At 41.2% G+C, this 19,531-nt stretch overlaps 1 protein-coding gene and 1 pseudogene across 1 annotated transcript; both read right to left on the bottom strand.

The window, feature by feature from the left end:
* Positions 1-130: 130 nt before the first annotated feature.
* On the bottom strand, positions 131-16,112 carry LOC146274047 (uncharacterized). The gene is made up of 2 exons (XM_084706321.1): positions 15,696-16,112; positions 131-1,797 (listed from the first exon to the last, which is right to left on the bottom strand). Exons 1-2 carry the CDS (start codon positions 15,886-15,888, stop codon positions 332-334), a joined length of 1,659 nt encoding a protein of 552 aa, XP_084562447.1. The 5' UTR covers positions 15,889-16,112; the 3' UTR covers positions 131-331.
* Positions 16,113-17,944: 1,832 nt separating this feature from the next.
* Positions 17,945-19,071, bottom strand: LOC146274046 (uncharacterized; annotated as a pseudogene).
* Positions 19,072-19,531: the final 460 nt, after the last annotated feature.

Raw genomic sequence — 19,531 nt, 5'->3', positions numbered from 1 at the left:
CTGCTATGCTTCTGATAGGCTTGTAACAGTTGTTATAGCTGCGTTCCTAATATTATTGGTAGGGGAAATCAATTGACTCAAATATTAAATGGCATGCAAGTCCCCCCCCCCAAAAAAAATTTGTTCCACGCTGGAGATCCGGCACAGTGCCGGAATACTTTAATCACGGAGATCAATTATCAGTGCTGGTGTGCATCGTCACTCCTCAGAGGCCCATTCTGAACCTCAAACAACCCTGGTATGGGTTCGTGAAACCATATAACTAAATTATATCTCAGGTATATTGCATTTAATTTGTAGTATAGGTCTCAGCGTCCTTGAAAAAGATCTGTTACATTGTTGACACTGACGTGGTTCCTCTCCTGTGTGTCCTCATGTGTGTATACAAAGAACTGCTTTGCGAAAAGTGTTTGTTACATTCCTGACATTTAAATGGTTTCTCTCCTGTGTGCGTCCTTATGTGTTCAACCAGATGACCCTTCTGAGCAAACAATTTGTTACATTCCTGACATTTAAATGGTTTCTCTCCTGTGTGCGTCCTTATGTGTTCAACCAGATGACCCTTGTGAGCAAACAATTTGTTACATTGTTGACACTGGAATGGTTTCTCTCCCGTGCGTTTCCTCATGTGTTCAGCCAAAGTACTATTTTGAGCAAATGGTTTCTTACTCTCCTGACACTGATAAGGCTTCTCTCCTGTGTGGGTCCTCATATGCACAACCAAATCTGACTTCTTACTAAACAGTTTGTTACAATGTTGACACTGATATGGTTTTCGCCCTGTATGTTTCCTCATGTGTTCAATCAAAATAGACGGACGTCGAAACGATCTGTTACATTGTTGACACTGATGCAGTTTCTCTCCTGTGTGTATCCTCATGTGTTCAGCCAGAGTACCACTTCGAGCAAATGGTTTGTTACACTCCTGACATTGATAAGGTTTCTCTCCTGTGTGTGTCCTCATGTGCACAACCAAATCTGACTTCTTACTAAACAGTTTGTTACAATGTTGACACTGATATGGTTTTCCCCCTGTATGTTTCCTCATGTGTTCAATGAAAATAGACTGACGCCGAAACAATCTGTTACATTGTTCACACTGATATGGTTTCTCTCCTGTGTGTGTCCTCATGTGTTTAACAAGCGTATCACTTCGAGCAAATTGTTTACTACATTCCTGACACCGATAAGGTTTCTCTCCTGTGTGTGTCCTAATGTGCACAACCAAATCTGACTTCTTACTACAACGTGTGTTACATTGTTGACACTGATATGGCTTCTCTCCTGTGTGTGTCCTGATGTGCATAACCAAATCTGACTTAATACGAAATCTTTTGTTACATTCCTGACATTGATGAGGTTTCTCTCCTGTGTGTGTCCTCATATGAAAAACCAAAGCACCTTTTCGACCAAAAGTTTTGTTACACTGTTGACATTGGTGTATTGTTGTATCTGTGGGGTGCATATTCTCCCTTGGCAGAGCCTCATTGTTTTGAGAGTCACTGCCTGGTTCTGGTGCTGCATAGTATTGTACACAAGGTTCAGCATTGAATTGTTCCCCAGGTGTGTTGGTGGGAAGAGAGTCTCCTTCACCGTTCTCCACTTTAACAGTCTGGACAAGATGTGAACATTCAGAAAAGTCTTCCTGATCCCAGTCATGTTTCACACTGGTAGAAGTGAACATGGAGTGTGTAGTTTCAGACTGCAGCCCTTGGAGCTGCTCTTCCTCCTGACTGGTCCACAGCTCCTGTTCCTCTTTAATCTGTGGGGGCTCTGGGAGAGAGAGCTGCTGCACATCTGGGGGAAAGAAGAGGCAAGACAACAGTTAGATGTTGTCTGCTTCATTATTCTGCAACCTAGATTGACAGCTAAAGAGACCAAATAAAACTAAAGTATGTAGATAGAGATCTCAGCAAGGGTCTATGGGATGGTTATCCAAACAGTGATCACTCCACCCAACCCTGATACAATTTCACCACCACTATTCTTTACAGCACATTATACAACTGGTAGTTCTGACGTCAACATATTACTTATTTAAGGTTACGGATAACACATATTGGAACATTAGATCTCGGCTTTTGAGAAGCTCATGAGTGATGTTATTCATTATTCAACTAAGTCTAAAACTAAGTTTTTATCCACTTCCCTAGCTGTGACTGAATGCCAGATCTCTTATGGTTTCACTCCTATATTCACAGTGAAACCACTGCTTTCAATTATTGTCTGCAAGTCACACCAGTGTTTCCCACACAGACTATTTTGTGGCGGTGCGCCACAGAATAAACACCAGCCACCACATATTGAGTTTCTTAAAAATGTTTTTTATTTTTTTACACTATTTAGGTTAAAACACACAGCGTCTTTGTTCAGCTGCATTTTCTTTTCCTGCTCTCCCTCCGTATCTTTGTCACTCACGCTTCTTACACGTTAACCACAATGCATACATACACCGTTCTAGTGAGACAGATAGCTATATCAGCAAGCCTTCAGCATTAGTGCCGTAGCTAAAGATCTAGGAAAGTTTAGGTTACTTTTCGCTGGGTACCTACGAACATGACGTCTTAATCAAAGGTTTCCCTTCGTTCTTTTGGTGAGAAGTCTCAGGAGCTAGCTACTTACCCGGCCGGCGTCATGGAGCCCACCAGTTAAATAGTTATTTAGCACTAGCGTTGCTACCAGCATATGCAGAAATTATTTGTTTGTTGTTGTTGATTTAGTGAAGGTGTGAATCATTTTGGATTAATATTTAATATGATAGAGTTCTGTGTAACAAATTGTTATATTATATATAAAGAAATATTATACTATTAACAAAGGAATTATTTTGACCCCCTCCCCCCTTCTGACAACACCACCCCCCCCCCCCCCAGTTCTGTGGGAAACACTGTGCATCACTCATCTGAACTGTGATTGGAACCCGTGTTTGCTGTGGAGAAGTCTCTTGTTTACCATATTGTCTGAATAAGGGAGTAGGCAGAGACAGTATTTTTGTCAAAAAGAAACAGAATGCAGCACTCAGCATATTAGTCAATAACTTAATGCGATCCCTGTGAATCTCCCTTCTCTAGATGTTGTAATGTGTGTGCTGTATGGGTGTGTTTGAATTAGTGTTTCCCTCTACATTTCTGCCACGACAGTATCAGAAATAGGGCTGTACAAAAGGCCGTCTATCAGCAGTGATTGTTGGAGTGCATGTAGGAGAATAGCACGGACACGCGATACACACCGCAGTTGAGATTGCGTGTGCGGCCTTGAGAACCGTGGTCATATAACATATGTTGTCAGTCCATTTAAGCATGTTATTGTATTAGTTTATAGTTCTTGCAAATTCAAATTAAGTTAATTGTTTGTTGTTGTATGTATTCTTCCCCTGCTCGCTAAATTGCACGTCTGTTGATTTGATAGCGATTGCTGCCCTTGTTCACGTTTGTATTTTAGGTGCATTATTGTGCTGAAGTAGTTTTAATTAATAAATAGTGTGTTTACTGTACAAAATGTCTGAAAAGGGTGTGTTAATGTAAATGTCTACATTGCCTCAATATCTTTGTGTCAATAAATCCAATATAAATTTTGACTGATGGTTTTTCAAATAATAGGGTTCAAGATGACATCACTCTGAAGTATCTTAACAATTTCACCTTGGTATGTCAAAATATACTTGAATTACAGCTGTTAAAACATTGGCCGAATCTATTAATGCTTACCACAGGAGAAACAGCTTATTTTTTTATACAGTAACTGACCATCAAACACTGAAAAAAGCTCAACAGGCTAAGACAGTGTACTGTGAAGTGCAAGTTCACAGGTTCAAATCCTGCCACAGTCTTTGACCCTGTCATAATTTTGATTATCTGTTCAGTTAACCTCAGAATCCTGTTAAATTTGCCTGAAAACGGCTAAACACACTAAGTAAATTGAAAGATGTTGTTGAACCATTTGGAGTACATGCATGTTAATGGTCTCAAAGGCCTGAGGAGGCCTAGAGGTGGTAGGTATTAGCTGGAAGACAGAATTGGACCACAGCTTGAAGCCTTACCCAATTCAAGTCAAAAGTCAAACATAATACCACAATATATTCATATTTGACACAGTACATCCAGGCGTCTAAAAGGACCTTTTGGAGACTCCAAAATGACCCTCAAGGTTAAATACTTGGGATAAAAAGGTATTCTTTTTTATAATTATTACCTCTAATGAAAAGTGGTACTTAGAACTATCATATATTATAGCTAGATCCCCATTAGTATTGCTGAAACCCAAGAACTGAAGCATGAACACATTGGAGTGCTTTATCTGATTCCCAGGATTGGCGCACAAAAAAACACAGCTTGTGTTAGGGATGCACTGATCCAACTTTTTCAGTCCCGATACCGATGCCTGGGCTTTGTGTATCCGTCATTACCCGATACTGTTGTTGAATTAATAATAAACTGTATACCTCCCATCTTATACCTTCCCTTCCACCATGTGGAAGAGACTAAAGGCACCCGACTTTTCTAACCAAGACAAAATAACAGATGTAATGTACTGAATTCTTATTTTAATTTGTTATTTAAAAAACAATTGTGCATTCAAAATGGGGAAATAGAATGTAATCAAACGTATTAAAATAAATAAAATTTAGCAGTAGAAACAAAAGTGTGTATTGGTGAAACATACAGTTACCAAACATTGTAAACATGTAAACAAATATTTGAATTCTTATTTATTTGTTGTTGCTGGTGTGTGAACCATGACGTTTTCAGCTTAAAGCATTGCACCGTACGGTGTACAGCTTGTGTCCAACTGGTGGACAGGAACTTAACTGCAACATGGAGCGAGCCAAAGTCGGCTGTGTGGAGATATTACTAGCCAACTAGTTTGTCGGCTGTTAGCAAAGTAAATTATTTGAGGGCTGGTGGTGGTAGTATTGCAAAATACAATCCTATCAATTTTATCAATCTACAGTGTAGTAGGAGTAGTGTTGCACATATGTGATCGTTCGAATGTGGGTCTCACAGCATAACGTTGCATATGCTATTTCTAATATTCTAACTGAATATTTTTCAATAGACAAACTATGCGACAAACGCTGTATTGCTTCAATATTTACTAAGGCTAACAAGTAACACTAGCAGGCTGGTATCATGTCTATGACCATTATGCTTGCTGTGAGGACCGTCCAAAATATTTAGAACTCACGCAACGCATCTAAACGCAATTGAACCTCCAATCAATATCCAATCTTAATATTGAATCGGTGCACCCCAAGCTCGTGTTTATCTACTTTGCGCGTGGGACCTTTATTTTGAAGGCTCCACAGATACCTAGCATGTTGGGTATTAGCATTTACAGCATATCCTTGGCTACAAGGCTAACAAGCTTATTTCAGAGGCAGTCAAGGGCTTGACAATAACGATGGCCCAATGGCCGGGCCCGGAAAAAGTAACATTGGGACAGTTAAACTAGCAACTCACTGCAAATTATTGATTGAAGAAAAAAAATTACATTGTAAAACTTAACATCCTTTATATGTTTTGCTATTTGCTAAATGCATAAATAATTTTGCAGCTCGTGGGGCGCACAGTTGGCAAATCAATAGTTGAGTAGTGAGTGACAGAGTGGTTGTCAAATTGTAATTCTCTAATCTCGATAAATTTTTTAACAACTGGCGCGAGACTGGTGCGGGACTGGCGCGAGACAGTCTCAAGATGGCAGCAAAGTAGAGCTACGAGCTCAAACGGAAGCATCCATCCATCCATCATCTGCCGCTTGTCGGGGGATCGGGTCACGGGGGCAGCGACCTAAGCAGGGAGGCCCAGACTTCCCTCTCCCCGGCCACTTCCACCAGCTCTTCCTGGGGGACCCCGAGGCGTTCCCAGGCCAGCCGAGAGACATAGTCCCTCCAGCTTGTCCTGGGTCTTCCCCGGGGCCTCTTCCCAGTGGGACGTGCCCAGAACACCTCACCAGGGAGGCGTCCAGGAGGCATCCTAATCAGATGCCCGAGCCACTTCAGCTGGCTCCTCTCAACGCGAGCAACGGAAGCAACTTTTAAAAAATGGAACTAAGATGCACTGTGTCGTCTGTCGTATGTTCCCGTCTAAAGCAGACAAAAGTGGATCTTTTTTGCACAGGCGCTGACAATTTTCGAAAACAATCCCTTTCCGGCCATGCTAACAGACAGAACCTGGTCTGCGTGACAGCTCAGCTGATGTTTGACAATCCATCTTCCAGGCCATTGACCATGCTGGTCAGGAATTTAAATGCAGATTCCTATTGTGTTATTGCATGACTTATAACAACAGCATATCACATCAATAAGACGGGCCAGCCGTTCGTCTCGTTCCCCCAAACTATTGAACTGCAGCAGAAGAAAGGTGTCAACTTGGGTACTTAGCATCATACTGATGAAATGCTATGGAAGCTTTTATATATTAGCAATGAGGGACCAGAAGTTTCAGTTTCAGCCAGACAGAGTTGTGCAGAGATCAGCAGGGAAGAGAGCACGGCATGTTTGAGGTTAAAAGTCAATTGTTTTGCTGACTATAACCTTTTTATTTTTTATCACTAGAAATGTGATTTCATTTCAAAATGTTAATGTTGAGCCCTGCAGTCAAAGCCAGTTTGATACATTTGTTTAGAATGAGTGTGTGTGTGTGTGTGTGTGTGTGTGTGTGGGGGGGGGGGGGGGCAGGGAGGGGGCGCACAGACCTAGTTGGCTTTAGAGGGCTGTCAACCAGGCATAGAAGCTCCTATTGGGTCAAACAAGGTGTCAATCAAAATGTCAGAGCGTAGAGGCCATTTTGACCATCTACATACTAAATAATTTGAATCAAAACTCTTTGTATGAGCAATAGTGATTGAGATAGTAGGGGGGAAAAAAAGAATTAGCAAAAACAGAATGAAGCAACACGTTCTTGGCTTTGTGTGGATACAATTCATTGTTTGGGCGAATTACTAAACATTTTTAGATAGTTTGGACATTGGGGAATGTAAGAAGCAAGATCTCCGCTGTCTGGAGGGTATGTTGGCGTCCTTGACAAGTGTAAGTCGCATAACTTATGTTGTCAGTTTATTTAAGCCTATTATTTTATTAGTCTGTAGTTCTTGCAAATTTAAATTAAGTTAACTGGTGATTTTCGTTGTTTTTTTTCTTCACCTGCTAGCTAATTGCACGTGGCTGTTGATTCGATAGCGATTGCGGAACGCCCTTGCTCACCTTTATTTGAGGTGCATCATTATCCTTGAGTGGGCTTGTTACACTGAATTAGGATAATGTAATTAATAGTGGGTTTATTGTTATTATTTGCTACAGAATGTTTAGCCTATATGTCAAGATCAAACTAAGCAGACAGTGTACACAGGAAGCATTTAACCTGCTCTGAATAGACTTGTTTTCCGAATCATAACCCTATGATTAATTACTTATGCATAATGAATATAAATATTTTTCAGTTGAGTTTGTTAAATACTTCTTGAAGAAAAGGAAGACGCCTGATGATGAAGATAACCAGGTAGCCTAAGTGCACATTCATTATCTAGCTAATTTGCATTGAGTTTTTTCTCTCAGATGACCACAATGCTTTAGAAAAAATCTGGAGGAAACACTAATGGTGACTTCTACAACATTTTACAATGCCCTAACTGGTTGCTTGATGAAATATTAGACAGGTGACAGAAGCAGTCAGGCAGGAGTAGTGCAGGTGATGGATAGAGGTGCCCACAGTGAGGCACATGACCACAGTCAAGTGCAGAGTGAAGCAGAAGAGCACAATGTAAGAGGAGAGAGGTCAGAAAGAGAGGAGAGTGGAAGAGAAGAAGGCAATACAAATAAATCTAAGCACAGTCTCTAAGGCTGGGATCCTGCATGGGTACACAAACCAACGTTCCACCCATGGCTCCTTAACACAGAACATGGCAAGTACTCAGCAGTACATCATATCAGGCAAGCATTTCTCTGATTTTCATTGGAGTGTAAAAAAAATACTTTTTTTATTTTCTAACGGGAATGTTTTGCCGCATATGTCGGCAGCATAATATGTTTCCAAACGACCATTTATAGAAGCCGGTTGTGAACTTTAGAGTTGACTACTTAGATAGACATATGGCAACGGAGCATCACAAGCAATGTGTAAAATAACATGCCGTATTAGCACAAGGTAATTTTAATAATTTTAGTCAATTTCATCCATAAAAATATGTCCGATATAGTCGGTTTTTGTTGTTGTTGCAACATTAATCAATGATAACAGATATTTTACCTGCTATGCATAGGTTCTTTAGTTCTAGTTGCCTTAGACCCCATCATTATACTTGAACATGAGGCAATCATTGCCCCCACTGCTAAAAAAATCCTAGGGGAAACACTGGATGATAATTTGGTGCTTGCTTAGAAGCAAGCTATTGTTTGCGTCTTGATCAGACAAGAAGACACACTCGATCTATCTATCAACGCGATTACTATTGATCAAAACAGAACGAGGGTTTGGCTGTAGCCTACTTGAAACATACTATTGAGAACACATTCGCTGACATGCATTGCACACTTCATGAACACGGCTTTTGGTTTATTTTTTTTCACACTTTTTTTGCCTTAGGCACTCGGGATTTGTCATAGGCGCTCGGGAAAACGGTTTCGGCATGCGCCCAAATTTTCTCTATGCAGGAAAAACCCTGTAATGATGTAGCAGGGTTTCACGCAATACTTTATAGTCAAGGCGGACGCCTAAGCAACACACGTCTGCCACCTTAACTACGTTGTAATGATGTAAGAAAAGAAAAAACATTATAGCAATATCCGCCGTGTTACTCTGTCCTGGGGCCCGTTCTCTGTACGTCGCTAACTCAGTTAGCTGGATGATTGATTGTTGACGATTTGTCATTATCTTGGGTTGCTTGGTTATTCAAAGCTCATCCTGGACTTGCTGTCATAGCAACAGGTCCGTAAGCTTAAACCTGCTCGGGTGCAAGCTTATTCTATGTAAACAAGATTTGATTGCGGCTTTACAAACAGAGGTGATACAGGAAGTCTGTCACAGACATGTCTTGTCCGTTTTTACTACAGGAACCTGTTGCAAAAGGAGCAGGAGCAATAATGAGCAGAATTTAACATGAAACCGAATTAATTGCTCATTGCGTGACAGATAGGCTCCTTAAGCACAGCGCGATATGCTAGCCCAGGGTTTCCCAAAGTGTGGGTGCGCGAGCTGCCTCTAGGGAGTGCGCAAGAGTAAAAATGTAATGGTGGTCTACTGGTGTAATAATTGAAGCGGGATTTTTCACAATACAAAAACATGAATTATAAAAATTCCTGTTGTAAGACTAAATTAAAAACTTACAATTTATTAAATAAAAGCACTTCAGCTCCTGCCGCCAAACTGTCTTTTACGTACACTCTAGTGTTATGTCTCCATGACAACTAGCCGAGCTTGTGCACCTAACGAAAGCTAACCGCTAATTTCATTAATTCAGTAACAGTAACATTAATGCAATTATGCTAAACTGGCTTAAATCAGGGAAATTGTCAGAAGGGACATCTGAACCTATCAGTAATAAAAGAGGAGACGGACAGAGAGAGAGTGAAGAATCGGAGGCGAGAGAAACAGAGAGATGTGTTGTTGAGAGACCGGGAGAAGGTAACGAGCAGGAGTCAGAGAAAAATGAGACAGAGCAGACCGAAAAGGAGGAGGGGATAGCAAAGACCAATCGGGAGCACATAGGCCAATCGCGGAGTCAAGGTGAAAAAAGAGGAAACGAGAATGAGCATCAGACTGGGAAAAAAAGAGGAAATACGATGAGAATTATCTGGGTCTGGGCTTCACTTGGATTGGCAATGCAGATTACCCAAAGCCACAGTGCGTTGTGTGCAGTGAGGTTCTGGCTAACAGCTGTCTGAAGCCCTCTTATTTACGTCGCCACCGGAACACCAAGCATGCCAGTGAAAGTCAAAAGCCCCTTAAATGTTTTACATCAAAATTGGAGGAGTTACAAAACAGCCAAAAACAGATGCAGTCTCATTCATGTGTTGGGTCAACAAAAAACGCACTACGGGCTTCTTATCAGGTCAGTTACATCATAGCAAAAAAGGGGCTACCTCACACAATCGTTGAAGACGTGTGCTTGCCAGCTGCCAAAAAGATGGTGGAATCTATGATTGGAGAGAGAGAAGCAAATAAGTTGGACATGATCCCGGTGTCAAACAACATCTTCAAACATCTATCTTCTTTGTCGGAAGATATCTTGGCTACATTAGTCGGTCGCGTGAAGAGGAGTGAGTTTTACTCTCTTCAAGTAGACGAGTCTACAGATGTGGCCAATCTGGCCAATCTTCTGGTATACGTCCATTACCTTTTTGAAGGCACGGTGCTAGAGGATTTTTTGTTTCGTCGGCCCCTTGCTACCCGAACAACAGGCCAAGAAATATTTAATTGACAATTTATAAGCACAAATGGGATTGACTGGACACGCTACGTAGTAATCTGCACTGACGAGGCAAAATCCATGACGGGGAAGCACACCGGGCTTATAGCGCACATAAGGAAAGTCTGTCCAACCATTCTCTGGTTGCATTGTAGTGTCCACAGAGAGGCCCTTGCAGCCAAAAACATGCCGGCTGATCTGCTTGCAGTCCTAAATGATGCCGTGAAACTGGTCAACTGTATTAAAGCAGCCCGCTTAATTCAAGACTGTTCACGCTGTTGTGCAACGAGAAGGGCAGCAAACACAAAGCACTGCTGCTGCGTACCGAAGTGCGTTGGTTGTCCCGCGGCAGGGTACTGACAAGGCTGTTTGAACTGCGGCACAAACTGCAGCAGTTTTTGAGGACAACCAGTTTTATTGGGCCTCCAATCTACATGACGAGGACTTCCTTCAAAAGCTCGCCTATCTGGCCAACATCTTTTCTGTTCTGAATGAACTTAATTTAAGTCTACAGGGAGTCAGTGTCACTGTGTTTAACACACAAGACAAAATAGAAGCGATGATCAAGAAGCTACGGTTCTGGACAAGCTGTGTGAGTGGGAATACGCTCCTGTGTTTCCCTACGCTTCACGCCTTCTTGGAGGCAAACAACGTGATCATGGGGGAACCTGTTAAAAGCCTTATAATTGAACACCTCAAACAACTTGCCGAGCAGCTACGGAAATACTTCCCCCCCCTGGGCCCATCTCAGGCGTGGATTCGCAACCCATTTGAAGTTTCCCTCCCTGTCCCACAACTGTCATTTCAGGAGCAGCTGATTGAGCTGTCATCCGATGGAGCACTGCAGGTGCAGTTCAAAAGAAAGCCACTTGTGGATTTTGGGACCAAGGCAATGCCAGCATACCCAGTCCTGGCAAAGCAAGCCTTGAGGGTTTTGGATGCCCTTCGCCACAACTTATCTGTGCGAGGCTGGTTTCTCTGCTCTGACAGCAGTGAAGACAAAATATCGGCAAAGACTGGATGCTGTTGAGAAAGATCTGCGGCTTAAACTATCTTCAAACACGTCAAACATCGCAGAGCTTTGTGCAGAGATGCAAGCCCATCCGTCGCATTAATATATGCAAGTATGTGGCCAAATGTTATTGTTATTATTGCTACTAGGTTACTGGGAATACTCACATCTCTCCCCCTCCCTCTCTTGTTGCAGGCTGAGCCACCTGATGTGAACATGTGAAAATCCTCAAATGGATTCCTCCATTTTTTATCAATATCAGCTGTTATGTTTAACTTTATTGTTATGTAATTCGGATGAATGTTACTGCTGTTATCCTGAAAATCCTCAAATGGACTCCTTTTTTTAAATCAATATCAGCCGTTATGTTTAACTTTATTGTTATGTGATTCGGATGAATGTTACCGCTGTTATTCGTTGTAAATGACGTGTTGCAATCTGCCTCTGAGCCTGTGTGTGTGTCCTCGCCATCCGTATTGCTCTTTAAAAGGTAAAAAAAAATTGCCTTGTGTAACTGAAATGTATTGTAACTTTGTTGCAATGTTTCAGTGCTTTTTCACACCTGTAGTTCCTTTGATAAAATGTTGCAGTTGCCCCTTTGTTCGTTTTGTGTTTACACTGCAACATTTAACCGCTGATTAAATATTTTAAACAAACAAACTCCTGCGCCTGCAAACTGTTCTATTATTGGTCCGATTTTAATGCAATGTTTAGGCGCGTGGTGTGTGTGTGTGGGGGGGGGGTACGTGAACCCGGTCGGGATGTAGAAGGGGGTGCGTGCCTAAAAAGTTTGGGAACCACTGTTCTAGCCTATACTTTTTGAGAGGCTAGCCTATAATTTTTTGTGAGGGTGTCATTTACATCATAAATTTGTTGAAACCAAATCATATGACATTAAAGATGATAAATTAAGATATGAAAGTATGAATAAATAAAACATAGGCCTTGCTTACTGTAATAAGCGATAAAACGTGTGGTCGCTACTTTACATTTAATTTGGTCTGCTACTTTTTGCCAGCCCTATTTCTTGAATTTTGCAGACTGAGGTGTTCCCTGGCGTTCTGATTAAATCTTCAAATTCGGAGTAACCTTCAAGCAAGTTGTTGCTCTGTTGGGCAACATTTTTTGTGTTTTTCTGGGTCTTTCACAAACTATTACGCCATTCATGTTCGGTGTTACGAAGCAAGATGCTGGTAAATTGATCAAATTACTACATTACTTTTAAAACTATTTTCAAAACCAGGGCTCGACATTAACTTTTTGAGGCATGTCCTTTGGACAAGTACATTAACGTTTAATTTGTCCGTACCCAAAAGTCACTTGTCCGGGTAAAGATTTATCATTTTATAAGAAATAATAATTGTGTTGACGTTTCTAGTTAGCTAGCGTCAGCAGTGATGTACCTAGCAAGCGTTAGCAGCATTTGTATTGGTTAAATGTACATAGTTAAATATCAGCTAATATTCAACTGTAAAGTAGGCTATACACCAGTGGCGATTTAAGACCCTTTTTAGGGGTGCTCAGGCACCAATATTTTAAATTCAAAATTTTGCATAATAATACATAAATCTATGAATTGTTATCAAGTGAAATTAGGGATTTATATTAGCAGGGGGGTTTAGCACCTTTGCAAGGCACTGTATTCATGTCACATTCTAATTGGGGGCTGAGCACCCCTAGAGGTCTGATCCTAGAATCTCCCCTGCTCACACACGCTCACACCAAACCTTGTACTTCTCACGCTGAGAAGACAGCCAACCAAGTAGTCCTGCTAACAATGTAAACAGTAATGGACGAGGTGCAGGCCAACGGAGTGAAGCAACATAGAGACGTGAACACCTGTGAAAGCTTGTCTCTGGGCTATTTCTCTTATTTCAGATACAGTATAAGTTTAGATAGCTTGCAAATACTGAGGATAGCCTACCGAAGTAGAGTTAGCCAATGTCGTAGCGATGCTAGCATTTCACTGGGTCTTACAGCGTTGCTTGATTTACTGAATTTATTATGAAATGTTATGTTCTACTAGCCATTTGCCTACTTGAGCAAGTCACAGTTTTTTAAAGCCCTGATAGTGTAACTGAGATGACACAGTAAATAATTCCTCTTTCAAGTAATAAACCCCCGTTCAAGCGTTTAGCATTAAATTTGCTGCACTGTCTGCAGAGATCTTGGGAGGAAGCCACTTATTTTGTGTTTTGCTAATGCAGAATTCGGTCAAATAAAATCGGTCAAATAGACGTAATGATTGGAACAAAGTTAAGTAACATAGCATTTATTTTTTATTCGTTTTAACTTGTCCAGTGGGACAAGTAAAGTTTTCTTCCACTTGCCCTACAAGAACTCCACTTGTCCCGGACAAGCGGACAATGTCGAGCCCTGAAAACTGCTAACTTGATTAGTTACACAGAACATGAATGGGGTTGAACATTGCAAAATACAATGTTTGGGACTGTAGGTCGCAAATGACACGATTAATTCTGCCTTCTTCGATTACAATGGGAGTCTATGGAAATGTCCCAACTCTCTTTTTATATGACTCTAGGTCTACCTAGCTTTGACAACCAAGCCTTTTAATCCTTGGCGTGCATACATAGTCTATACTGTCCCAGTATTTTAAGAAAATATGAACTAACTATATCATGTTTCTTAAACTATTTGTTCTAGTTCTATCAGAGTGAAAGTTGCTAGTTGTCTAGCATTAACTGTTAAGTCAGTGGCGTTGTTAGACATAAAACTGTACTGGGGCACAGGCTCCTATTCATATCCCTTCTTCCAAGCGTGTTGCGCACAATGCACTATTAAGCTATAGAAACTCCCCTTGCTTAACCCACTATATAACAGCTCAGGGACGCAAGTTTGATATCAGCTTTGGCAGGGACATCTAAAGTTAATGCAAGCTTTGTGTTTTCAGTTAAACTGATTTGATTTTACAAGCGTCGATTGAGATATTCCTTTTTTTCAGGATTATAAACCTTAATTAATGCACTGACTAATAAAGTAAATTGTTAAAACTCAAACTTTAGATTTTACTGGGGCACAGCAGATTTATACTGAGCACGTGCCCTTGTAAAAAGGGTCTAACGACACCCCTGTGTTAAGTTACGTTTAATAAACTAATACAATAAATAAATGAAACACTGCTCAAAATGTATTTGTGTGCTCCTAAAGTTTTTATTTAGGAGCACATGTACACCTTGGTGAAAACCGAGCGTAAAATGTAACAATCAACTGATGCTGGGGACACACTACAGCAGTGGTTTTCGAACACAACCCACATTTTGAAAATGACAAACCATCGCGACCCAAATTATATGAAAAGGGGTGTTTGCAAATGTACAATTTACCTACCGTTATTATTTATTTGTTCAAGTTTTAACATAATAATTAATTCTAAAGTATCTACGACACCACAGCTGCCTTGCTAATGCATGCACAGTCTGTGTTTGATGTGATGCTAGTTCAGAAAGAAAGATAGGTACTTCCACATTTAATGCGAGCGTGCGCAGGGTTAGGGTTAGGGCCAAAATTTTGGGCCTTTATTTGAGCGCAAAAAAGTTTGAGCTTTAAGTAAAATAAACACAGACGTTTTTTCATTGGAAAAACCTTGTCTAGTGAAGGTGATGTCTTTTTGCCTCAATTTTTCAGCCCCACCCTTACGTTTCTTAGCCTGGTTTTCCATCGTTATTCTTCTCCCGGTGCTCCCGATGGCCAGTCCGCTACTGCGGGGCTGTGCCGCGGTGGTGGATTTTCAACTCAAAGCCCAATGAAGTTTTCAGAGTCATATTCTGACTAGAATTATGAGCATGACAACGTCAGGCTATGTGTGGTGTGCTGTCTGTCAAATCATGGCACACCACACACTGTAGGAGCAAAACGGCTAAATTTATGAGTTTTTGTCCTCATGTTTGTGGTCTATCACAGTAATCTTACAAGATTAAAAAAAATCGTTTAGTGTGTCCCCAGCATGAGTGAGTGGTTCGCGCGCGTTCCCGCTTTTCATGTCAGCCATGAATCTGATGGCACAACACCTGCGTTCCACAGCCTACAATTACTTTCCAGTTGTTAAGCCTTTGCCAAAAATCACGAGTTCCATTGCCCATCATACCATCGCCCATTACCAAAACAAACGGGTATCATTACATTCTGCTAAATATTTAATATCCTTATTTTGACACTCAACACCTGGTGCTGAGTCTGACCGTGCTACATCAAATAAAAAATTGCTATAATGGATATATTAAACACAGAAAATCATAATCACTTGTAGATATTAAAATCAAACCTGTTCGATGAAGCTTGATATCAGGTTGAGTAACTTTGTCCAACAACTGTTGCAGTCGCGCGCTCTCCTCTTTCGAACGAGAAATCTCCCCTTCAAACTCGGCAAACGACTTTTCAGCTGCCGTAAATATCTCCATAGTGGCCGTTGTTAATCGCTGAGTGATAAAATCCCTGAACAAATCTAGTTTAGACATTTTTGATGTTAAAAACTCGGATAGTTAAAACTATGACGAAGAACGTATCCTTCTTCAAGCTCGTTCTTTCTAGCCGGATGTACACAACTGAAGTTGTTCCGGCGATCAGTTCACTGGCTTCTTCGAACTTAAAGATCCGAGCGCCATCTGCTGTGGTGGAGTTAAATCCTTCGTTGCTTGACTGCATAGATCTCCCAGCTAACGTTGCCAGTAAGTGCTCATTTGGTCACCGCGACGTTAGCCTACCTTCTGGCAAAATTGTGGCGACGTTGTAGCAATGTTGTTCATCGAATGTTGGCAGTTGGTCCGGTGGACAACGTTGCCGCGACGTCGTACCTTGGTTGGCTACACATTCTCTGGTATAGTTAATCAACTTAGCATCCCAGTTACTTCTAGTTTGATACATTTCTGTAATCCCTGGAGGGTCTCGTATTGGGAAACAACTAGGCTACAGAAAACCAGAATCTGGGCGTACCAATGAAATTGCCAGGGCGGGCTTTATACGATGATGGACAGATGATCAACAGTAACGTAATCACCACGTCACAAAAGAGCGCTTAAATTGAATTCGTTTTGAACAAACAACATATTACGTTGCTCTGATTGGTTGTAGGTCTATCCAATTGAGCGAAGAGGCATATTTGTTTTCCAGGCTCGTTTGAAACACGCCCCGTAGTCAAAGCCCAACGGAGAGTTCTCAGACTCATATTCTGACTAGAATTATGACTATGACAACGTCAGGCTAGGTCAACATAGTAGTGCAATCAGATACTGAGACAAAGGTGTCTTATGCATAGTGTAATTGCCATTAGATGGACTTACAGTTGAATAAATGAGGAAAATAACGCTAAATCAATCACACTACAATTTTAGCTTACTACTTTGAATAATGTCCATAAAATACCGTCAGTCAGTGTCTGGCCATCGGGACAATCGGGAGATTTCCCAAACGATCGGTCAAACTAACGGCCGCTATGGCCACGGCACTATGCAAAGTTTACGCTCACTTTGAGGACGGCCTGAATACCAAGCAACTGTTTAACTAGAGCGATCGAAAATCCAAAGGGTGGTGGTAGGGGATTCCCCCCGTGTAAACTTGAACGGTGCACTCCTCCGTCTGGTTTACAAATCGCGATTGGTAAAAAATCTTTCGTTTTCCGGGTACAATTCGTTGGAGTGGGTGGAAGCAATGAAATTGCGTGCAGTGTTTTAAAAGTCGTTTGCAACCAAGACATAGCCTATTTAGCTATTGCTAAAAACATTGTTTCTTTTGCAAATAAATGGAAATGACAAGAACATGAGAAAAGGGTGGCGCGGAAAAAACAAGAGAAAAAAAACAACGGGCACTCCTACAGAATGTAAAACCATTGAACAAATGTTTAGACTGCCAAAAGCCAAAGTGAGGGAGAGTCTGCAGGCCGAAGATGGCAGAGGTGCAAGCAACTACATTTTCGCATTAAGAAAATTCAAATATCCAAACTATATTGTTTTAATTTTTCTAAAGAGGCACTCATCTAAAGATGCAAAACATGTTTCTTTGGCTTTAAATATTAAATGTGCTATGTGAATCAAATGCAATTGTCTTATTTGTTCTGTTCTGTGTATTAAAGCAGCCACAGGTGACACAGGGCAAAAGATGGAGGCTGCTTTGGTGACAGGGTCCAGTGGAGAAACTATGTCAGGTGCAGCAATGCAACTGTACACAACAGGCTATATGTTAACAGACTTATTATATGGAAATTAGTTTGTTGAATTGATTGTCATTATTGACTATAGTTAACTGATTATTATTATTTTGCAACTTCAAAGAGCAGATGCAGAAACAGAGAAGTGAGGAAAAAGAAAGTAAGGGAGAATTGGCATATTCATTTTTAGATACTGTATGAGATATCATTTTGTTAAGTGTTCATTAGCACTGCATTATACTTATATTATATAGCGTATTTGTATTAAGCAACTGTACATGAGTCGCGAGCCGGTCTCCGTTTCAAAGTCCCGGGCTGTTTTTCGGTCCCAGTCCGATCCTGCCGTCAGTAGCCCACTGCTGCACGCTCTCCTAAGGACACCTAAGCTCACTGGTCAGAGCCACCATTCTCTGAGTCTCAGCTTCTGCCTTTTGGAAAGTCTACAGTAAAAAAAAAAGCAATAGATTTTTGATATTGTCATCTTCCAAAATTGAATAAAATCATGAAAAGCATTGTATATATCTGAGACAAATTGGCCAAACAGGACATTTGTTCTAAGTTAATCTGGTTAGGAAACCTGATCTTGACCAAAGTTATCTGGTCAATACCTTGATGTATCTGATGTACTTTGTTGTGAGGACACCACGAGACAGGTAGCTGTTCACCATGTCGACCTCCTCCCCTGCAGTGGTGCCAGCACCCTCCTGTTTTTTCCCACTCCAGATTATCTAACAAATCAGTGTGAAATGTATATTACAATCATATACATTACAATTTATAAAAAAACAATTTCAAATTGTATCATAAATATGTTGTACCTCACACTTGGTTGAATGGGCCTTGGCATGCGTCACGGAAAGGAATGGCCTTATTTGAAGTAGAGGTTTGAGTTCCAACATGGACACTGCCATCTTCTCTAGGTAGGGCCAATACACGCTATGTCCGTGCAATAGAACTGCCCATTGGTGGCTGCCTGAAGCTCCTGCAGGAACAGTGGATACGCAAATATTTCCCCCCTGTACATGTTGAGGGCCTTGAGTAGCACTCCGTGTCTGCAAACAGCCACCTCAAGGCCCTCTTCATCCAGCTTGTTTGCTCTTCTGGCAGTCTCACGTGCAGCAGACCACTGACTGGCTCCACAGGTTCCTCTGCCAGGATTCTGGATGGCAAAATAATTCAAATAAAATAAAAATTTAGTAATGGAAAAACAATACATTTCAAATGTTTGGCCACACAAAGCAAGGATGCATCATGATATACTGTAAATTTGACAAACTCCGGATCTCCTGAACAAATTGGTGCACATCAGTGTCTTTTGCAATGAAGGTGCCATCAAAATACGGTTCCTCTGACTGATTTGTTTAGTTCATTTTACAAAGTGTAAAAAAACAAACCCCTTTGACTGTCAAAATCGGTACTGTTTCTTGTTGCCATCTGCACAAACAGCGAGCATGTTGAGTGTACATGCCGGGCAGGTGAAGTGCTCTACACTGGCCATTTTCTCGCATTGATACTGGCAGAATGTGTACTCCATGAAACGTCTTTGAAACATATCTCCATGTATTTTCCCAGCCTGTACATTGGCAAGTTGATTAGTAAAGAGTAAAATAAAATAGCTACACAAATATTCTCCTATCTCTAATTAAGAAAACTGTGATCCACACCGATCTTACCCTTCCAAAGTGACATTTTCTCCTCTCCAACATTCAAAACCTTGTCTCGACAAACTGGGTGCCACAGTTTTCATCACTTCAAAGGTGCTGAACAGGTCCACAGCAAACAATGTGTCAGCATTTACGGATGCTGGCCAATTCCTACTTCCAATGAGGTCACTCCTGTCAGGTGTCCACTGTTCCAAACATGATCTGCCCAGCAAGTGTGGCAAGTGCAAACCATACCGACCTCAATCAACTGTGTACATACATCTACTGATGCCTCATCTGGACACATCTTCAGTG

This window comes from Hypomesus nipponensis, chromosome 9 (assembly GCF_054491055.1).
Source record: "Hypomesus nipponensis isolate SF chromosome 9, ASM5449105v1, whole genome shotgun sequence".
NCBI lineage: Eukaryota > Metazoa > Chordata > Actinopteri > Osmeriformes > Osmeridae > Hypomesus > Hypomesus nipponensis.
The sequence above is the reverse complement of the archived record's forward strand: the minus strand, read 5'-3'. Positions and strand labels throughout refer to the sequence as shown.